A 21,570-nucleotide genomic window follows, 5' to 3' on the forward strand; every position below is an offset into this window, starting at 1 on the left:
CCCTCATGACAGATTCCTCCAAGGAAAGATCCTCCAACATAGCCCCCTCTCCTCAGCCCCACCCCCAAACAAAATAAAATCCCCCTGAAAACGTCTGTACACTTCCCAATAACCATTACTATATGTAAACACTGGTCAAAGTTTGTAACTTGCAGCCCCTCCCCCAGGGATTGTGGGGGAGTAAGTCATCCCCAAAGACATAGTTATTATGGTTTTCGACTATGCTGAACAAAATGGCTATCTCAAAATTTTGATCCGTTGACTTTGGGAAAAAAATGAGCGTGGGAGGGGGCCTAGATGCCCTCCAATTTTTTTGGTCACTTAAAAAGGGCACTAGAAATTTTCATTTCCGTTAGAATGAGCCCTCTTGCGACATTCTAGGACCACTTGGTCGATACGATGACCCCTGGGGGAAAGAAAAAAAAAAAACAAAAAAAAAAACAAACAAATAAACACGCACCCGTGATTTGTCTTCTGGCAAAAAATACAAAATTCCACATTTTTGTAGATAGGAGCTTGAAACTTCTATAGTAGGGTTCTCTGATACGCTGAATCTGATGGTGTCATTTTCGTTAAGATCCTACGACTTTTAGGGGGTGTTTCTCCCTATTTTCTTAAATAAGGCAAATTTTCTCAGGCTCGTAACTTTTGATGGGTAAGATTAAACTTGATTAAACTTATATATTTAAAATCAGCATTAAAATGCGATTCTTTTGATGGAGCTATTGATATCAAAATTCAATTTTTTAGAGTTTTGGTTACTATTGAGCCGGGTCGCTCCTTACTACAGTTCGTTACCACGAACTGTTTGATTACGCCGATGTAGGCCAGTTTTCTATCGAATGTCTGGCAACCTTGCCTCTGGCGGCAATGAAGAAAAAAATAGCATTAAGTTTGTAAAGTTTACAACGAGTTTGTAAAGTTTGTAAACTGTAAGTTTGTAAAGTTTATAAGAAGCAGAAGACCTTGACTGAATTTTTGACTATTATAAATTTTGAATTTAAAATTGGTAACGTTGATAGTATATGGTTTTTGAAAGGGTATTAGATTAATTGTCAGTTTGAGTGTAGTAGGCCTAGTTTAATCAGTATGACAAAGCATGATTGTGAAGATGGGTCAATGTAAAACTCATCTAGAATTTTTTGTTTTTGGTTTTTCTAGGTTGAAGAATAAACAGGAAAAGGATCCTGGAGTATAGAGAAGAAATTCTGGAAGCTCCATGCAATTAAACCAACAACAAATAATTATAACCTTTACTTCTATACAAGTCCAAGAAGTGTGTATACCCTCTTCATAGGTATCTTTTGTATAGTGAAAATAGTCTATTTTGTAGATCAGTACTCTTTGTTCTTTTTGGAAGACACATTGATTTAGCTCCATAAAGGTGAACTGGTCAGTTTTGTGGGTTAGGCTTAAGGTTGCCTTTCCGGATAGGAAGTAATAGAGCCACCTAGAATTTTTGAAGTTAGTCTTTTTTCCATTTCCAGTAAACCCTACCTGATTTTCATGTATTATGATTAGAAACAAAAAAAAATTGTCACCTAGATTTTGAAATATAATTACCAACCCCCTTCATTTCTGTGAAATACTGCTGCTTCACAGACTCCTGAAGTTGTAGACATATCTATCTTATCATTACTGTTAGACACATTTTTATTTTGTTTTATAGGCTAGATTTTTTATTAAGAAACATAGGCTAATCAAATTGATGATCTGACATTTAAGTTCCACTAAAATAGGAACTTTAGCTTGTTTGTTATTTGCTTTTATCTTGGTAAAATTCTAGTTAATTGACTTCTTGCTATCTTGGAAAGGGTCCAGGTTAGGAAAATGAAACTTTCAGGGATGAATCTACAGACTAAAGTATGTCCCAGGAAGGTATTTTGAAGCAACTACCCCCGCTCCTTCTCCCTCTAGAGGGCTTTGACCTTTGATGACCTTTAAAAATATGTGTGTTATAAAAGTGAAACCTTGCAAAATAGATCTTCTGCTTAATTGAAGTAAAACAAAATTGTTTTCAGCTTCAAAATTTAGCTCAATTCCATTTTATAAGGTTTTTAAGATATGCAAATACATTTCTTAAATTTTGAAAAAAAAAACATTGATATGGCTCAAAATTCTACTCAAATAACAAGAATTGCATTTTTCAGAACTAAAGGCAGAGAGAAAGCAACCAGTAACTGAAAATTAAGGTAAAATGTTGTTTTGTCAAAATTTCAATAGGTATAGACCTCTCATGTAGGCAAATTTCAGGGCCCTCTAGAGAGAGAAGGAGTGGAGGTGGGTAATTCAAAATACCTTCCCGGAACATACTTCAGCCTGTAGACTCATCCCTGAAAGTTTCATTTTCCTAACATAAACCCTTTCCAAGATAGCAAGAAGTCAATTAACTAGAATTTTACCCTTTGTTATGGGGGGGGGAGGGGGTTCTTATAAAGTTAAGTGGTTTCTTATAAAGTTAAGTTGGATTGTGGTATGGGAGCTTTATAGTTAAGGGACATAGATTGAGAGGGTTCTATTAACAAGTCCCTATAACTATGGAGACAAAATCATTATCATGACATTCAGGTCTCCCAAGTTGGGCAGATTCCCTTGGGAATGATCCAGTAGACAATAGGAACTGTACCTGGTACCTTGACTCAAAGACAAACACAATTATTGACAATAATTTTATTTTCTTACTTCATATACAACTTCAGGTAAAATGACTCCAATGAAAGATAGCAGTATAATGTGCATCAAAGAGTGACTACAAAAAAACTGAATTACACTCCTAACTTTTGGTTCACCTTATATATCCTGAATCAACCCGGATTTCTAAATTAAGCACTGGGTTGACTGACCTCAGAAATGTTGCGATACAACTCTTCTTTTGATTATACAACATATGGCCTAACTTCCTTGCAAAGATTTATTACAACGAGGGTTTTCACCTCCAGTTTATTGACCAGACCAGAAATAGAAATCTGGTTTCTAATTGGCTTTATTCAAAAGTTTGAATCTAATTTTGGTTGTCTAAAAAGTATCATTTTTTTGCTTGCAGTAAGATTTGTACCAAAGGTAAAAAGTATCATTTTTGGTTTGCTATAAAACTTGTGCCAAAAGCACAAATCCTATGGAATAATGAATTTACACTTTAAAATCTTTATATGTATAAGAGATTCTTATTTTAAAACCTTCTAAAGTGAACGAATGAGAGATTTGGTTTTGAGTTCTGAAAGGGGGGAGGGGGGTTGCTGGTCCATATGTTACACTTTATCTCAGCTATCTATCCTAAAAAACCTATCCTGTGTATATACACATCTGAAAAAGTAATTTTAAGTGAAAAACAAATGTCAGGCAACTTTGCAAAAGGTTAACTTTGGGTATCCCATCTATAAATCAGATTTTAAATTCTTTATACCACTATATACAGTTGAACACTTACTGAGAATTGCATGCCATTGTGAAATACAGATAGAGAAAAAAGGTGCAATAAGAAAAGAATACATAGCATGCATGGAATACTTAACAACCAAAATAAATAAAAGAATAATGCTTTCACCAGATAGATGTTGTTTTGGTACCACTCTAAGAATAATCATTTTCAAACTTTCAGAATTAATCACTTTACACTATTCACTCTTTTTTGCATAGAAACCCATCCCACAAACCTTACTGATCTAAGATACCTCTTGTAATCCACTCACTCTTTATAGCCTCAGACTTGTGGTTTGTTGTTATGGTAATTATGAGAATGAACAGTCTACTAAAATTGTGAAATTAAGAATTTGTAGATGCAGCTTGTTCCTATTAGTTAGATTATTGTTTTTCCTTCCATTACTATCTACATTATTAGTTCATTTCAAATAATGTTCTTATTTGACATTTGTTTCCATTTTGACCCATCTCTTTGCTTCCTGTTGTATAAACAATATAGCCTGAAAGACTATAACAGTTTCATGTAGGTGTTAAGTTTATGCCCTCTTGCTCAAACCAGGGGTGTACTGACATCACCATTCTTGTCCCTGATTTTTGATGAGTGCAGTGAGCCTTCTATGTAACTTATGACGACTTATACTTACTTACAACATGACTGCCTGTCCATGGATTATTCTTTATGGTTGATTGTGTATGGCTATGCTGTTTGACCTATGTAGTTGTAAGGCTTCATTTGAGTACTAATCTATATTAATTACTAATGTAGGAAAACAGTCTTCCTTTTCTCCTTCTGTCTTTTTTTATGTGTTTGTGCTGTTGCATTGATGATTTCTTTTTTCATTATATTGTTTAATTATTTTAGGGGAGGAGTGGTATTGCTGGGTGCAGGTCATTACTGTCCTTTATTAATCTCTGAAATTACCTTGAGGGATGGTATTTGTAGGGTATTTGATTTTGTAATATTTATCTGCTCACTGTGAATGCATTACTCCATCACTTGTCCTTAATATTTCACTTAACTCACATAGCTAGCCAAAGATAAGGAAAGTTAGGTTTTGAGCTAGGCTTGGTAACATACCATACAATCAGATGAAGATGCAAAGTTCTAGATAAGATGTTAGATTTATTGATAAAACATCTCTGATGCATAAAAAGCCACTTATTTTTATGATCTGAAGTAATGTATGAATATGACCATAATAACTATGATTATTATTATATGATAACTTAAAATGATAAAATCCTTGCTAAGTTTGACCACTGTATTTTAGCTCACGCTTGAATAGTATGGTCTTCAATTGACAATTAAGAAAAATGCAAAAAAGTATGGTTACAAGCTTCAAGTTTTGGTAATTAAGGCACTCCCTAAAGTATAAAACTCATAAAATATTTTATTTTTTATTTGAGTCTATTGTTACTATCGTAGTATTGACGTGTTTTCACCTCTTAAATTTATCAAAATTACTTGAACCAAGTCCAAGTTTTGTTGGTTAAGCTACACTCTGATGCATCTACATAGGGTTTATTTTTATTTTTTTTGAATATTTTTTTATGCTTTCGGATGGTCCTGTAATCCTATGATTCATTGTTATATCTATAAATAGAGAAGTAAAGTGACTTATAATTTTGTCTACGCAATTTTTTTTTTTTTTTTTTTTTTTTTTTTTTTTTTTATTTTTTTTTTTTTTTTTTTTTTTTAATAGATAGGATTTCCTTCTGGTGCAGGACTTAGGATAACAGAGAATTATAGTATTATTTAGTATTGTGTGTGTTCATAACATCCACATCTTTAGGCCCTGTCTCCTTGAATGGTGTCTTCTTTTGTTGTCTGATTATGCATTGGGCTATTTTAGAGAATTTCTCAAAATGATATTTTTTTTCTTTGATTTTAGAATTTGAAGGAAAATGGCAACTGAAAATGTTAGTTCATTTGAGCCAACTTCAGCTTTGTCACCAAAATTTGAAGATGTTTCTATGGTCTTTCCCTCCTGTATTTCTACACAGGTGAAGGTAGATCCTGATTTTAATGAAACTAACATAGTCAATGGCAATAATGAAGGTATGTTTATTTGTGTTAAAACTAGCCTAGTCTTGTTAACACTAGCCTAGTGTTTTAAAGTTACTGTAAAATAAAAGCTTGGCAAGTAAAATTGGTCAAATAAGGTATAATATAATACTTTGTAAGAAACATGGGTGGAATTAGTGTTTTAGAGTTGTCCTGTAGATGCAAAAGCAGTTGAGCATTTCTTTTTAAGCATCACTTCCTGGTTTCAATGAAATTTTTTAGTGATTTCAATTTTCTTGGCTGTGAAAAAGGTAATGCCCCCTCATATAAGGTTTCATCAATTTAATGAACAGTCTAGTTTATCCCTATGGTTATTTTTGGGCCTAGAATAATGGCCCAGTACTTGGACAGTGCCTGATTTTTGCCTGATTAAAATTATATTAGTTCTTGTAGTTCCTGATTAAGAATTATACTGTTTGTGTCAGGATTAAAAATTGTTGAAAAAGTTTTTCTACAAAAAGCAACCCATACTATGGATTCGTATGGAAAAAGAAACTGAAAATATATGCAATATTATTTTTTCCATGAAAAAGAATATGTCAATAAAAAACGAACAGAAGTTGATATAAAAAAAAAATTCCACAAGACAAGTTTTTTGAAGAAAAGTAAACAGCTCCATTAAGCCAAGAATGAGCAGAAATTAAGTCAAATAATCTTTCAAGCGTAAAACTACCTATATGTCTTTCAATAAGTAAATGAAACTCAAAACAAACAGAAATTGCAATAAATAGCTGAGTCAAACTCAAAACGAGCAAAAAATCAACATCAGTATGGCTGATAACACCAATGCCTTCTTATTACTAAAACACAATTTGCGCTTTGCTGAAAACAAAGTACGTTTGAAATGTTTTCACCTTTCTTATTTTCATAAATACAAATTATCAAAACCTTAAGGAAACAAATGTCAGTTTAGGTTAATTAAACTGACAATCCACGGTCATTTGTTGTTTTTTTCTTTGTTTGTTGTTTTTTTTTTCAGTAAAGCGCAAATGATGTTCTTGTCTTGAGAAGACATTGGGCTTATCAGCCCTACTCATGTTAATTTCGAATTGGTCACAATTTGGTAGTATGTTCAACGCTTGGACTTAGAAAAAGTTCTAAGGATGAATGGTTCTCCAACAAAACTTGCACTGATCAACCAGTGAAAAGAATTAAAGAAGGACCCCCAAGCAGTCTACAGGAGCCAACCATACAAAATCATTGATAAAGCGGTGAAGAAAAGCGCTAGATTCGATAAACTTCAATACCTGGACTGGAAAGTTTCTGAAGTCGAAGAAACTGTTAAAAAATAGATAGCTACTCCTTGTATAAGGTTAAAGAATACATTTTTGGCAATGATTCCAACCCTGAAGGACCACCAAAAGGCGATTCTTGAAATCCAGTGGGAGACCCAAAAGCTGTCAAGGAAGCATGGGCACTACACATAAAAAAAAGCTGTTCACCACCACCTGAAGAACTTAGAATCCCAGTAAAACCACTGTTCTTGCTTGACATTAGTTCTGATTGACCTACAGCCGAAGTAATCTTCTAAGCCTCAAAGAAACTGAAGAAAAATATAAAACTCGTTTTAACTTCATCTATTTATTGATATTGATTTGTGGTAGTTTTACGCTTGGAAGATTGTTTGATTAAATATCTGTCCATTCTTGGCTTAGGGGAGCTCTTTACTTTTTGAAAACCTTGTCTTTTCGAATTTTTTTTTCTTAAATACACTATAGTTAGTAACAATTCATTCGGTAGCAATTGCTTGAAAACTTGGCTAAATCTTAGAAAACGGGGTGTTGAACTTTTGTTTTCCATTTGTTAGGGCCCATCCGAAGTCTTCGACCACCCCTTCCACATAATGTGCCTCTGGGAAAAATAAATGAACAAACTTTAATACTTTAAACCATTATGGGTCTTTATAAAAGGTAATGCTGTACAATTGTATCTCACTTAAACAGGGGAGAAGAAATTTCAATTTCCTTTCTAATGAAGATACTGAATTTTCCGGGGGGGGGGGGGGGTAAATGCTGGATCCCAGTGGAACGGCGGCATGATAACACAAATTTTTTGGGGTGTAAGATTTAAAACAAAACAGAGGATATTGATTCTGAGTAGACTTTATATATTGTTGAAAATCCAGATCATTCAGTTCTTTTTGATGAGGCAACTTAAATATATCTGGAGCAAATGGCTTCCCACAGTCTTTTGGAAGGGAATGTAAATTTAAAAAAAAAAATGCGTTAAAAATGAAATTAAAAATACATAAACAGAGACATTGCTTTAAATAGAGATTGCGGAGATATTCCTGTAAACCCAATTTACAATAACTTTTTCTTCAGCTTAAATTAAGATCATCTAACCACACTTTTAATAAAAATTAGGTCAGTAGACAAGCTCAGTCAATCACTAAGCAGACATTTCTTGCCCAATCTAATTGATTAATAGTCTGATTTATTCTGATTTGGCTTCTTTGATTTGAGCTTTTTTCTGCTCTGTTAAGAGTTACCTCAAAAGGTTACTTTTCTTCTTTTATTTTGAGCACTGAAGAAGGCTGGGCGGTAATCCTTGACGAAATATCTGCTTCTGTCATTTTTGCTTCTTTTCTTTCCACTGGCTGATAATACTCCCGTTTTTCTTGTTCTCGGCTTTTTATTTTATAATTTTTGTTCTTGTTTGTCATAATTTCGTCCCTGCTTGTAGCCCTTTCTGTCTAACATTTCACAGAACTAATATAATTTTATTTCAGCTAATGTTTTGCCATTTAGAAATTATAGTTACTTGCACTATAACAGACTTTATCATTCTGATAACAAGAGAGTGATGTACGGCCTTATAATATGATGTACGGCCTCCAGATAGACGGCCTTGTAAACCAGGTAATACAGCTATACGCAGAACAAAATATCCAAACCTGTTACTGTCAGCCTCTTCGCGCTTTTATACTGTGAAAATTCCAAACCCTCGTAAAATTTGTCACTAATATATGCAAGATACCGCTAAAATACTTAAAACAGAGGCGCCATTTGGACTAAATCTTGGGGTGGGCATGAACTCCATCTTCCCCCCCCCGACTCACTTCGTGTCGCGTAATCATCTAGGAAATGGGCATTTGACAGAACTCGAGAATTTTATTATATATCTTACCTACTTTCAAAGTTTATAATGATTAATAGCAAAAAGCGTAATTACCCCAAGGGTCGTCAAGTACGCTCTTTGGTTAATAGGCGTGCAGTAATTTCAAATCAACTGGACAGAATGGATTATTGTGGCCAGCAAAGGGCCCTCTGTGGTGGAAGCTTGGGCCCCTTGGAAAATCTGGGGTGGGCTTTTGCCCACCCCTGACCCCCCCCCCCAATGGCGCCTCTGACTTAAAATACTAGTTTTACGGGGGTTCGTAAAATTACGGTAAAATATCCAGTTTTACTATGACCAATTTTACCAGTTACAGCACTAGAAAGTTGCTAATGGTGGAAGTTTTGGTATTTCATGGATCCGTGTAAAATTGGTATTTTACCCGTTTTATGTGTTTGACGTATTTTTCTGTATTTTACGGGCACATTTTATGAAGACTTTTAGTTTTCACTGCAACCATCAAACAGTTGGTGGTAACTGACTGTAAAAAGGAGCGACTCGGATCAATATAGTTTCTTAAACTCCAAAAAACGGAATTTCGATATAAATAGATACATCAAGAGAATCAGAAGTTCATCGCTACACATCAAAAGTTACGCGTCTCAGAAAATTCGTCTTATTTTAAATAGGGGAAACACCACCCAAAATTCAAGGAATCTAAAAGAAAATGACACCGTCTGATTCAGCGTACCAGAACTTGTACCTACATACAAGTTTCAAGCTCATATGTAAAAAAAAGTGGAATTTTGCTATTTTCGCCAGAAGACATGTCACAAATGCGTGTTTGTTTGTTTATTTTCCCCAGGGGTGATTGTATCGAAATAATGGTCCTACAAGATCAGGAGAGGGTGCATTCGGACGGAAGCTAAAAGTTCCAGTCCCCTTTTTGAGTAAACAAGGAGATTGGAGGGCACCTAGACCCCCTCCCACGCCTCTTTTTCCCCAAATTTATCTGGTCAGAATTTTGAGATAGCCATTTTGTTTAGTATAGTTGAAAGATCAAATAATTTTTTTTATAGATAAATTCGCCCCTCCTAGTCCGTGGGAAGAGTTCTGTAAGCTATGAAGTTCGCCCATTGTTTACGTATAGTATTTATTATTGGGAAGCATACAGACATCTTTTAATGGGGGAATTATTTGCTTAGGGTGGATTTCCGTAGGAGGGATCTTTGGGGAGAAAGCTTTCCAGGGGAAATCTCTCATTGGGGTGATTTGACAGAATTCCAGTAAGAAATTCTTTTTAATTATTTTACATTCTCTTTTCTAACTTGATTTTGCACGTGGATATGTTCCGCGGGAATTATGCGGGGAATATGTTCCGTGTGTTTTTTTTTTCATGAAAAAATTTTCTCGGAAAGGGACATTTCCAGAGTGATTGACATGTCTTTTTTGAAATGAAAGTATGTTAAGAAGAATTTCTTTAGGCTGAATTGTCTGCAAGACATTTTACGGAACGGGTGATTTTCCGTGAAGATGGAACTGCCTGGAGGGATTTTAACAGGAGGGGGTGGCACTTTACGTTGGATGAAATTTCCAAGAAGAAGTTTTTCAGTGGGGGCAGGGGGGGTCATTGAGGGTGTGCCAGATTTACCGATACTATTTGAAAAAAGATAAGAAATTAAATAAATAGACAAAACCTGCAATTTATGAGCGATTCGGCTCAATAGTAACCGAAACTCTAAAAACGGAACTTTAATAATAATAGATACATCGAAAGAATCTGCTTATAATGCTAATTCCAAATATATTAGATTCATGGAGTTTAGTGCTGTCCATCAAAAGTTACGAGCATGAGAAAATTTGCGTGGTTTTTCAAATAGGAGAAAACACCCCTAAAATTCAAGGAATCTCAATGAAAATCGTTTCATAATATTGTCCTTACTGTAGTAGTATCAAGCTCCTATCTGCAAAAATGTAGAGTTTTGCTATTTTTGCCAGAAGATTGATCACGGATGCGTGTTATTTGTTGTTGTTTTTTTTTCAGGGGTGATCATATTGAAATAATTATACTAGGAGATCGAGAGAGAGTGCATCTGGACGGAAATTAAAAGCTCTAGTGTCCTTTTTAAGTGACCAAAAAGATTGAAGGGGAACTGTGCCCCCTCATACGCCCATTTTCCTCCTAAAGTTATCTGATCAAAATTTTGAGATAACTATTTTGTTCAATACCGTTAATAGATCAAATAACTATGTTTCTAAGTGTAAAATGACCCTCCTCCCCCCATAGTCCGTGGGAAGACGCTTGTAAGTTATGAAATTTGCCCATTTACTTACTGCATAGTATTTGTTATTGGAAAGTATATACACATTTTTTGGAGGGGGGTTGTCCTTTGGGTGGATTTCTATAGGTAGAATCTTCCTTGGGAAGGAAAATATATTGGGGGGGGGAATTTCCAGGGGAAATGTTACACTTAACAGAATTACTATATGAAATTCTTTTTAATTGTGTTACATTCTCTTTGCCAAATTTTTCATGTGAAGATGTTCCGGGGGAAATATCCGGGGGCTATTTTCCGTGTGTTTTGATTTTTGGGAAATAATTTCCATGGAAGGGGCATTTCTGGAATTATCGAGAAATCGATTAGAGTAAAGTTCTATTCAAATGAAAGAATGCTAAGAAGAATGTTTCAGGCTGAATCGTCCGGAAGTAATTTAACGGGGATGGGGGGATTCTCATTGAGGATGAAACTGTCTGGAAGGAATTTGTCTGGGGGAGGAGGGCACCATAGGCTGGATGAAATTTCCATGGAGGAGTTTTCTGTGAGAGGGAGGGGTATATTTCATAGGCGGTGAGCTAGATTTACCAGCATTGTTCGAAAACCGAACAGAAACTATTCCTTATATGATGGGTTTCCCCCTCCTCAATACCTTCCTCTTTACACTAAAGCTTGACTGTTTGTCCCAATTTACAAATAAAAGGCTACTGAAACGTAGGGGCCATTTAATTAGAATAGGAAGCTTTTTAAAAGTGCTAACAGCTTTAGCGTAAAGAGCAAGGTATTGAGGGGGGGGACTCTTCATATACAGAATAAATCTGCCAAAATTAATATGCAAATTTGTTTTAATTTTTCTTGTACAATATACAATCATCTAATTTCGAATCTAAATTAGTTGAAAAACGTTCAGAAATTAAATAAAAAAGCATTTTTTTTTAAAACTGAAAGTAAGAAGCGACATTAAAACTTAAAACGGATAGAATTAATTTTAAATTAATTCTAAAATCTATCTGCAGTCTTCCAAAAATAGAAATGGAAATTGTAGCCCCCCCCCCTGGTATAAGGATTGTAACTTGTATAATTTACAGTTATTTTATATAAACAATCTCAGAGATCGTTTTTTGTTATAAAGTAGTGTATTTTCTTGGATATGTGTGTGGGGTTGAGGAGCCTAAGCCCCCTCCCTCAAGACAAGGATTGTAACTTGTAAAATTTACAATTATTTACGTAAAGAATCTTATAGATTGTTTTTTCTGAGAAAGTAGTGTATTTTGTTTGATATGTGTGTTGGGGTAGAGGGGCATGAGCCAAAAGCTTGTTCCTAATTTGCTGTTTTTCGTTGAAGCTTTTGTGGATTAGTGGCTAGACTGAGATTCTGAGTGCTCTCCCAAAAACATACTCTTGGGAAGCACTTGAGTCAATCAAAGACGATATATGAGACCAATCGTGTACGGAGTCTTGTTAAGGGAGAGGGGCCGAGCTAACTTTTAAGTTTTTACTTTAGTATTTGACCTTTGAAGAACAGCATGTGAGATGAGGCTGAAAATGAACCCGAGACAATCAAAAGATGTCGTTTGTGTAAATATTGTATAGATTTGTCACATAATCCCTGGGATGGCTTGAGGGATCGAGTTGAAACTTTGAGGAAAAGCTAGAAAGGCTACGCTAAGGGGGGTGGGTGATCTAACTTCAAATCTTGACTTGGAGATTTTGCTTATTGGAGACGACTTGGCGGATAGCTAATGACATTTTTGCCCCTTTTGGACAAAAGGAGGGTGGAACAAGGGGATATCAAGATTCCGCGTTTATCTCCTGTAGGGAATACACAATTATGTTGCTTGTCCAGACAGAAATAGTATTTTTGTTCTATTGTGTCCTATGCGCCGTATAATTTGTGCACGATGAAGTAGCAAGAAAGCAGTGAAGGCAGTGTATGCTGCCAAGTGTTTGAAATTGCTTATCTGCAACTTCTCAAGAACAGCTTGGAGTATCAACTTAAACTTCCGAAAATTGTTTAGAATGATCTTGAAACAAATAAGAATCCGGCTTTTTAAAACGGCATGTCTGCGCTATGTAAGAAACAGTTTAGGGTAGAAAGATTCCTGGAATTTTGAGAGCGTGTAGAATTAAGTTAAATGATGCTCAATGTGATCTTGTCAAAATGTGTTTGAGCTATAGCTCAAGAATAGCTAAGGATATCACGTTGAAACTTTCAGTAAATTTTAAAAGGGCTATTGAACAAGCCAAATAAAAAATAAACCGTAGCCGCTAAGGGTTTTTTTAAGTTGAAACTTCTAAGGAATGGTGAACTAAATAAAATATAAAAAAAAACATGTTTGTCCAGTTCGTCAAATTGGTGTATCTGCAATCTCTCAGGTTCAGCTAAGGGTACTAATTTCAAACATTAAGGGAATGATGAGGGAGATTTTGAACTAGATCAGAGGATACTGTATGCATCCAGGTTTTCAAAATGGTGCATCTATTATATGTCAAGGGCCGCAAAGGGTATTGAAACTTTCAGGTAGCGCTGAAGGGGATACTGAAATATGATATAACAAAAGGTACTATGTGAATAGAATTTATCATAATGCTGTATCGGAACTATGCGAGAACAGCCGATTATATAAGAATATTCTTTCTACTTTCTACCATTTTTCTTTAGAATTAGAAGAAGGGAAAACGACAGCGAACGATGAAGAACTGAACCAATTAAAATTCTCTGATTTGCCAGTTAAACAGGAACTGAATTCTGCAGCCATTTTGACACAATTGAAGATTGACCTTGACTTTCCTGAGACTAGTATATCTCTTGGCCATAATAAAGGTACTATTTGAGAGTTGTTTTATTTACATTTTCTATTTTTTTGTGTTTTTTTCCTGATTTGTTTACCTCTGTTCATTCTTCATTAAAAAAAGAAAAAAATATAGAAGTAAAAGTAGGTTTTTTTTATCGTTACCTTTTCTCGGAATTTCGATTAGAATTAACATTAATTGAAAAAATAAAGAAAGTGAAGTTAGTATACAGCTTAGAAGGAAACAGTGGGCATCTCGCTCTTCAACTCCCCTGTTCCCTTCTCATTTAATTAAATAAAAAAAAACTAGTTTTTTTAACTGAAAGTAAGGAGCGACATTAAAACTTAAAACGAACAGAAATTACTCCGTATACGAAATGGGTTGTCCCCTCCGCAATCCCTCCCTCTTTACGCTAAAGCTTTTAATCAAACAGTTCGTGGTAACGAATTGTAGTAAGGAGCGACCCGGCTCAATAGTAACCAAAACTCTAAAAAATGGAATTTTGATACCAATAGCTACATAAAAAATTGCATTTTATTGCTGATTTCAAATATATAACTTTCATCAAGATTAGTCTGACCTATCAAAAGTTACAAGCCTGAGAAAATTTGCCTCATCTAAGAAAATAGGGGAAACACCCCGTAAAAGTCATGCAATCTTAACGATAATCGCACCATCAGATTCAGCGTATCAGAGAGCCTTATTGTGGAAGTTTCAAGCCTCTATCTACAAAAATGTGGAATTTCGCATTTTTTGCCAGAAGACAAATCACGGATGCGTGTTTATTTGTTTTTTTTCCAGGGGTGATCGTATCGACCCAGTCGTCCTAGAATGTCGCGGGAGGACTCATTGTAACGGAAATTAAAAGTTCTAGTGCCCTTTTCAAGTGACCAAAAAAATTGGAGGGCACCTAGGCTCCCACGCTCATTTTTCCCAAAAGTCACCGGATCAATTCTGAGATAGCCATTTTATTCACCATAGTAAAAAAAAAACTAATAACTATGTCTTTTGGGACGACTTACTACCCCGCAGTCTCCCTAGGAAGGGTTGCAAGTTACAAACTTTGACCTGTGTTTACATATAGTAATGGTTACTGGGAAGTGTATGGACGTTTTCAGGGGATTTTTTTTTGGTTTGGGAGGGATAGTTGAGGTAGGGGGGTCACGCAGGAGGATCTTTCCATGGAAAAACTTCTCATGGGGGAAGAGACTTTCAATGAAGGGGGCGCAGGATTTTTTTGCATTATTTAAAAAAACAAGGAAAAATTAAATATGAGAAGTTTTTTCTACCGAAAGTGAGGAGCAGCATTAAAACTTAAAACGAGGAGAAGTTATTGCGAATATGAGGAGTATACCTCCTCGTAATACCTCGATCTTTACGCGAAAGTATTTTTAGTAATTTCAACTATTTATTCTACGGCCTTTGTGATTCAAGGGTCGTTCTTAAGGAATTGGGACAGAATTTAAGCTTTAGTGTAAAGAGCGAGGCATTGACGATGGGTGAACTCCCTCATATACGCAATAAAAATATACGAATATAGAAGTTCGTTGCGTAAGTTAATTCGTAAATTACGTATATTTTTTACTAATGAAAATGTTCGTAAAACAATTAAAAGTTCTAATTGCCTTTTTAAGTAATCAAAAAATTAGAGGGCAGCTAGGCTTCCTCCCTCTCTCCTTTTTTCTCAAAATTTTCCGATTAAAACTATGAGAAAGCCATTTAGCCAAAAAGAAAATTAACATGCAAATTTCGTTTTAATTATTTATGTGTGGAGAGCCAAGATCAAAACATGCATGAATTAAAAAACGTCCAGAAATTAAATTAAAAAAAGTTTTTTTAAATGAAAGTAAGGAGCGACATTAAAACTTAAAACGAACAGAAATTACTCCATATATGAAAGGGGCTTTTCTTCCTCAACGCCCGCTCTTTACGCTAAAGTTTTTTCCTTTTTTAAAAAGTAGAGCTAAGAGAAAGAGTCAAACTTTAGCGTACATTGGGAGGCGTTGAGGAAGAAAAGCCCCTTTCATATACGGAGTAATTTCTGTTCGTTTTAAGTTTTAATGTTGCTCCTTACTTTCAATTAAAAAAACTTGTTTTTTTTATTTAATTGTTTAAAAAAGTGGAATTGTGGCAAAGGGTCAAACTTAGCGTAAAGAGCGAGGGATTGCGGAGGGGACAGCCCATTTCATATACGGAGTAATTTCTGTTCGTTTTAAGTTTTAATGTCGCTCCTTACTTACAGTAAAAAAAAACTGTTTTTTGTATATTTAATTTTTGAACGTTTTGAATTAATGTATGTTTGATTTTGGCTCTCCGCACATAAATTATTAAAATGAAATTTGTATATTAATTCTTTTTTTGGCTAAATGGCTTTCTCTTAGTTTTCATCAGACGATTTTGAGAAATAAGGGGTGGAGAAGGAGGCCTAGTTGCCCTCCCATTTTTTGGTTACTTAAAAAGGCAACTAGAACTTTTAATTTTTAACTAACGTTTTTATTAGTAAAAAATATACGTAACTTAAGAATTAACTTACGTAACAAACTTTTATATTCTTATATTTTTATTACGTATAAGAGGAGGTTTGTACCTTCGTTAATACCTCGCTCTTTACACTAAATCGTAAGTTTTGTCCCAATTCTTTAAGAATGATCCCTGAATCGGAAAGGCAGTAGAATAAATAGTTGAAATTACTAAAAATACTTAAGCATAAAGAGCGAGGTATTTATCTCCTCCTAAATACCTCGCTCTTTATGCTAAAGTATTTTTAGAACCCCTCATGTGCGTAATAATCTCTGTTCGTTTTAAGTTTCAATGCTACTCCTTACTTTCAATTGAAAAAACTTTTCATGTTTATTTTTTCATTGTTTTCTATAGTAATGCTAGAAAATCCTGTACCCTTTTCATTGAATTTTTCTTCCCCATGACATATTCCTCCAAGGAAAGATCCGTCCACATAGCCCTTTCCCCTCAAACCAAAAAAATCCCCCTGAAACATCTGTACACTCCCCAATAACCATTACTATATGTAAACACTGGTCAAAGTTTGTAACTTGCAGCCCCACCCCCAGGGATTTTGGGGGAGTAAGTCATTCCCAAAGACATAGTTATCATGGTTTTCGAGTACGCGGAACAAAATGGCTATCTCAAAATTTTGATCCGTTGACTTTGGGAAAAAATGAGGGTGGGAGGGGGCCTAGGTGCCCTCCAATTTTTTTGGTCACTTAAAAAGGGCACTAGAACTTTTCATTTCCGTTAGAATGAGCCCTCTTGCAACATTCTAGGACCACTTGGTCAATACGATGACCCCTGGAAAAAAAACACGCATCCGTGATTTGTCTTCTGGCAAAAAATAGGAAATTCCACATTTTTGTAGATAGGAGCTTGAAATTTTTGCTCCAGGGTTCTCTGATACGCCAAATGCGATGGTGAGATTTTCGTTAAGATTTTATGACTTTTAGGGGGTGTTTCCCCCTATTTTCCAAAATAAGGCAAATTTTCTCAGGCTTGTAACTTTTGATGAGAAAGACTAAATTTGATGAAACTTATATATTTAGCATCAGCATAAAAATTCGATTCTTCTGATGTATTTCTTAGCATCAAAATTCCGTTTTTTAGAGTTTCGTTTACTATTGAGCCGGGTCGCTCCTTACTACAGTTCGTTACCACGAACTTTTTGATCAGATAAGACATCCGCATTATGAAAACGAGATTGAACTTAGTGTAATATCAAACAGTTCGTGGGAACGAACTGTAGTAAGGATTGACCCGGCTCAATAGTAAACGAAACTCTAAAAAACGGAATTTTGATGCTAAAATATACATCAAAAGAATCAGATTTTCATGCTGAAGGAAACAAAATGAATTTTTTTAGCAAAAGCTCTAGTAAAAACACTGGAAAACCTGCTGGAGACTGCTAACAAGCTGCACTAACTGAGTTTTATTTTAGAGGAATATTTCAATCTAAATGACATTGCTTTGTTTTATATTAAGCATTTTTCGCTACAAAATATTATTTAGTTTTTTATTTTCATTTTCGCAGTGTTTATTTTAAGTATCAGTATCATTTAGTGGTATCATGTAAAAGGTTCTTTTTGTTAGTTCGACACCCCCCACAGCTTTTCTGAAAGTTTAAACTTATTATTTAAGCTAATCCTCATATATTGCTGATGCATTCTTTTGGTAAGATTGATGTACATTATGTGTTTTGATTAGTTTGAAGTAATAGAAAAGCAGTGGAAGTGTCAGTATCGTTGGTCTTAGAATCATGGACATAGGGCCTTTTAATAAAAAAAGACTTAAATGCACAGAGTCCTCTTCGCTCTTTACTTTGTCATCTGTATTTTGCTGGCTATGTGTTCACAGGGAATACCTGCTTTTAACCAATTTCACCTGATTAGGCCACGTTCTACGGATGAAGGATGACAGATTACCGAAGATTGTCCTTTTTGGCCAACCGTCTGGGGCTACACGGAAAGCAGGTCGTCCTTGTCTGGGTTGGGAGGATGTCATAAATAAAGATTTAAAGGAAATGGGAACTTCCTAGGAGGGTGTAAAGAGGGAGGCTTTAAATAGATTAGGTTGGAGGAGGAGTGTGCGTAGCTGTGTTGGCCTCAGGCGGCTTGGTGCTGCAGTGAGATATTATTAGTAGTAGTAGTAGCAGTAGTTACCAACTTAATGCGAGTTTCATTTACGTGAATTTTAAATATCGAAAACTATAAGGTGCAGCTGCTTAAGATGACAGCTGCTGCACAAGCATTAAGCTTGAAATATTTAAGCTAATCCTCATATATTGCTGATGCATTTTTTTGGTAAGATTGATGTACATTATATGTTTTGATTAGTTTGAAGTAATAGAAAAGCAGTGGAAGTGTCAGCTGCTTAAGATGACAGCTGCTGCACAAGCATTAAGCTTGAAATATTTAAGCTAATCCTCATATATTGCTGATGCATTCTTTTGGTAAGATTGATGTAAATTATGTGTTTTGATTAGTTTGAAGTAATAGAAAAGCAGTGGAAGTGTCAGCTGCTTAAGATGACAGCTGCTGCACAAGCATTAAGCTTGAAATATTTAAGCTAATCCTCATATATTGCTGATGCATTCTTTTGGTAAGATTGATGTACATTATGTGTTTTGATTAGTTTGAAGTAATAGAAAAGCAGTGGAATTGTCAGCTGCTTAAGATACAAGCTGCTGCACAAGCATTAAGCTTGAAATATTTAAGCTAATCCTCATATATTGCTGATGCATTCTTTTGGTAAGATTGATGTACATTATGTGTTTTGATTAGTTTGAAGTAATAGAAAAGCAGTGGAAGTGTCAGCTGCTTAAGATTACAGCTGCTGCACAAGCATTAAGCTTGAAACCTAGCCATTCACTATTGACAAATGATTTTCTTGTCAATTATACGAATTCTAATATCTTGAGTTGGGACGATGGTAATACGATACTGGTATACCAGATTGCTTTACTATTCCAGGGAATGTTTCCAAACATGTTCAGCTGATCTTTATTCCTATCATCAGTCTTTCAAAAAACAAAATGGAAATTTTAGTTCCCCTACTAGAATTGGGAACCCCACAGCCCCTAGGACAAGGAATACAATTTTTGCAATGTGTCATTATTTATGGATTGAATTTATAACGGAAAAGGTATATACACCTGGTTCTGAATATCACATAAAGAAGAATATAAAAGATTGGTTGCATTTTGTTAGATGTGTGTGTGTGAGAGAGGATGTGCTTCCCAAGAGTGTGGTCTTGGAGATGACTCGAGTAAATCAAAGATGGTAAGTATGACCAATTTTTAGATTACACAATGTCTCTCGAAAGGCTTCTGGAATCAAATTGAAACGAATTGAAGTGAAGGAGTGCTTGAAGAGGGGGGTGGGGTAAAGCTATCTAATCGTATCTTTGAAGATTAACCCCCCCCCCCCCTTACTGCCCTCGGGGTAAGGTTTGTAAGTTATGTCCTTAGAACATATAAGGTTTTTATTGAAACTTTGATCTTGTAAACTTTGGAGGGGGCTCATTAAAATGGTAATCGAAAATTCTAGTGCCTTTTTTAAGATACAAAGTGATCAAAGGGTAGCTACCTCCCCCCTCCACACACGTTGTATTTAACCGAAACGCATCCAAAAGTAATTTTGAGTGTCATTTTATTAAACTTAGCCTGAAGACTCTATAACAAGGTTTTTGGTGTTAAGAAAAACCCCAAGACCATGGAGGCAACGGTTGTAAATTAAGCCCTGGGGGTATTCAAAGTTTTTATAAAAGGGATGGTTGCATAAACTTTACAGTAGGCTCATTTGGTTGAAAATAGGAAGTTTTGGTTCCCTTTTAAGAATCAAAAGCGAGCAAGAACCTTGCCTTGTGGGCTGTAGGAGGGTTGTAATATTCACAGACATAATTACTGGACCTTTTAACCACGCTCAACAAAATGGCTATCTCAAAAATCGGACTGGATGTCTTTGGGGAAATGATTGTTCCTTCCAACTACCCCTCTTTTCACCAAAGTCATCTGATTGAAATTGCCCCCCTGAATTGCCCCTTCCCTCCAACTACCCCTCTTTTCGCCAAAGCCACATGATTGTAATTGTAAGATAGTCATTTAGTTCAAAATAGTCCAAAGAATATATAACAGTGCCTCCAGGCACTGTTATATAGTGTCCAGGCACTACACAACCCCCCTGAGCCCTATGGCCTGTGTGGTGGTCGTAGCCCTGTGACCTGAGCCCTGTGTGGTGATCGTATAAATGGAGCTCATTTGATTTGAAATATGAAGTAATAGTTCCCTTTTTAAAAGTCAAAAGTGATTTGAGAGGCCCCCCCCCCGCACATCTGTCATTTCCCAAAAAAGAAATCCAAACAAAGTTTTGAGACATCTAATTTCTTCAGCATTGTTAATATGTCAGTAACTATGCGTTTGGTGAAGTCAAACCCCCCTCACCCTCCCTGAGGTCTCACGGTATGGGTTTTTGGCTAGGCAATTTGTCCATTGTTCACATATAGTGTAAGTTATTAAGAAAAGATGTATGCATATTTGACAACTACTTCTCCAAAATGCGAAGGAAATTAAGATGAATATTTCAGGGAATGTTAAGGGGAGTATTGAACTAAATCAAAAAATGTCGTGAGTGTATGGGTTGTCAAAAGGGTGTAACTCAGGAATGACCGTTAATTTGGAACTTTCAGGAAACTATAAGGGAGATGATCAATTGACAAAAAGGGTAATATTTGCACGCTACTACAACTACCTCTACTTCTATCGTTACCACAATTACTACTACTATTACCACTACTATCACTAGAACTACTACTTCTGTAATGAGTACAATGAATGCTGAGGATATTGAAATATACCTCTGAGGAATCGTTGAGTCGAAAGCTTAACTAAATCAAAACATACCACGTGCATACAGATTCGTTTCGTACTTCAAAGTGAAAACATCTATCTAGAATTGGATATTATAAATTTCAAACCAGTAAGCTTTTTCAGTGAATTTTAATCCCTGCGAAGCTAGTTAGATTTCGCAATACCTGGCAAAGGATTAAAGTTCGTGACCTTGAGTGAAATTATTATCCAGCATTTCAGTAAGTGAGAGATAATCCCATGGTCATAATTATCAAATCAAATAGACTCATTAATTATTTTTGGAAATTTTTACTAATAAGCGAGCAGAAGAGGGGAGGTTTTCTGTAGCAAGCGTCGTCGTACCTGCCGGGAGTGTGTCTCCCTTAAATTGCGGGGAATAGATAGCAAGAGCCTATGCTTCCCTCGCTTATTGGCATTTCGAGCTTCTGAAATTTAGCCAACTACCATTCAGCTTTCGTGCAGTTAAGACGTGTTTTGCCCCCATGGTTATGTTTTTGACTCGGAATTGGATTAACAGACTTTTTGCATGAAAATGGACTCTGATATGGATACGGACTGCTTTGTTTATGCCCCGGTTCTGAACTTTC

The 21,570-nt window shown here is 35.5% G+C and overlaps 1 protein-coding gene across 3 annotated transcripts in view; it reads left to right on the top strand.

The window, feature by feature from the left end:
• Nucleotides 1-851: 851 nt before the first annotated feature.
• LOC136028397 (zinc finger protein 583-like) overlaps nucleotides 852-21,570 on the top strand; it is a 52,466-nt gene continuing 31,747 nt past the window's right edge. The window contains exons 1-3 of one of the 3 annotated variants that reach the window (XM_065706213.1): nucleotides 852-932; nucleotides 5,313-5,479; nucleotides 13,481-13,642. In XM_065706213.1, the coding sequence (XP_065562285.1) occupies nucleotides 5,326-5,479; nucleotides 13,481-13,642 (316 nt within the window). In that variant the 5' untranslated portion in view covers nucleotides 852-932; nucleotides 5,313-5,325. Of the gene's footprint in view, nucleotides 1,010-5,312; nucleotides 5,480-13,480; nucleotides 13,643-21,570 lie in introns of all 3 variants that reach the window. The other 2 variants (XM_065706215.1, XM_065706214.1) reach the window with 2 other exon arrangements.

The sequence above is a fragment of the Artemia franciscana genome, chromosome 6 (genome assembly GCF_032884065.1).
Source record: "Artemia franciscana chromosome 6, ASM3288406v1, whole genome shotgun sequence".
NCBI lineage: Eukaryota > Metazoa > Arthropoda > Branchiopoda > Anostraca > Artemiidae > Artemia > Artemia franciscana.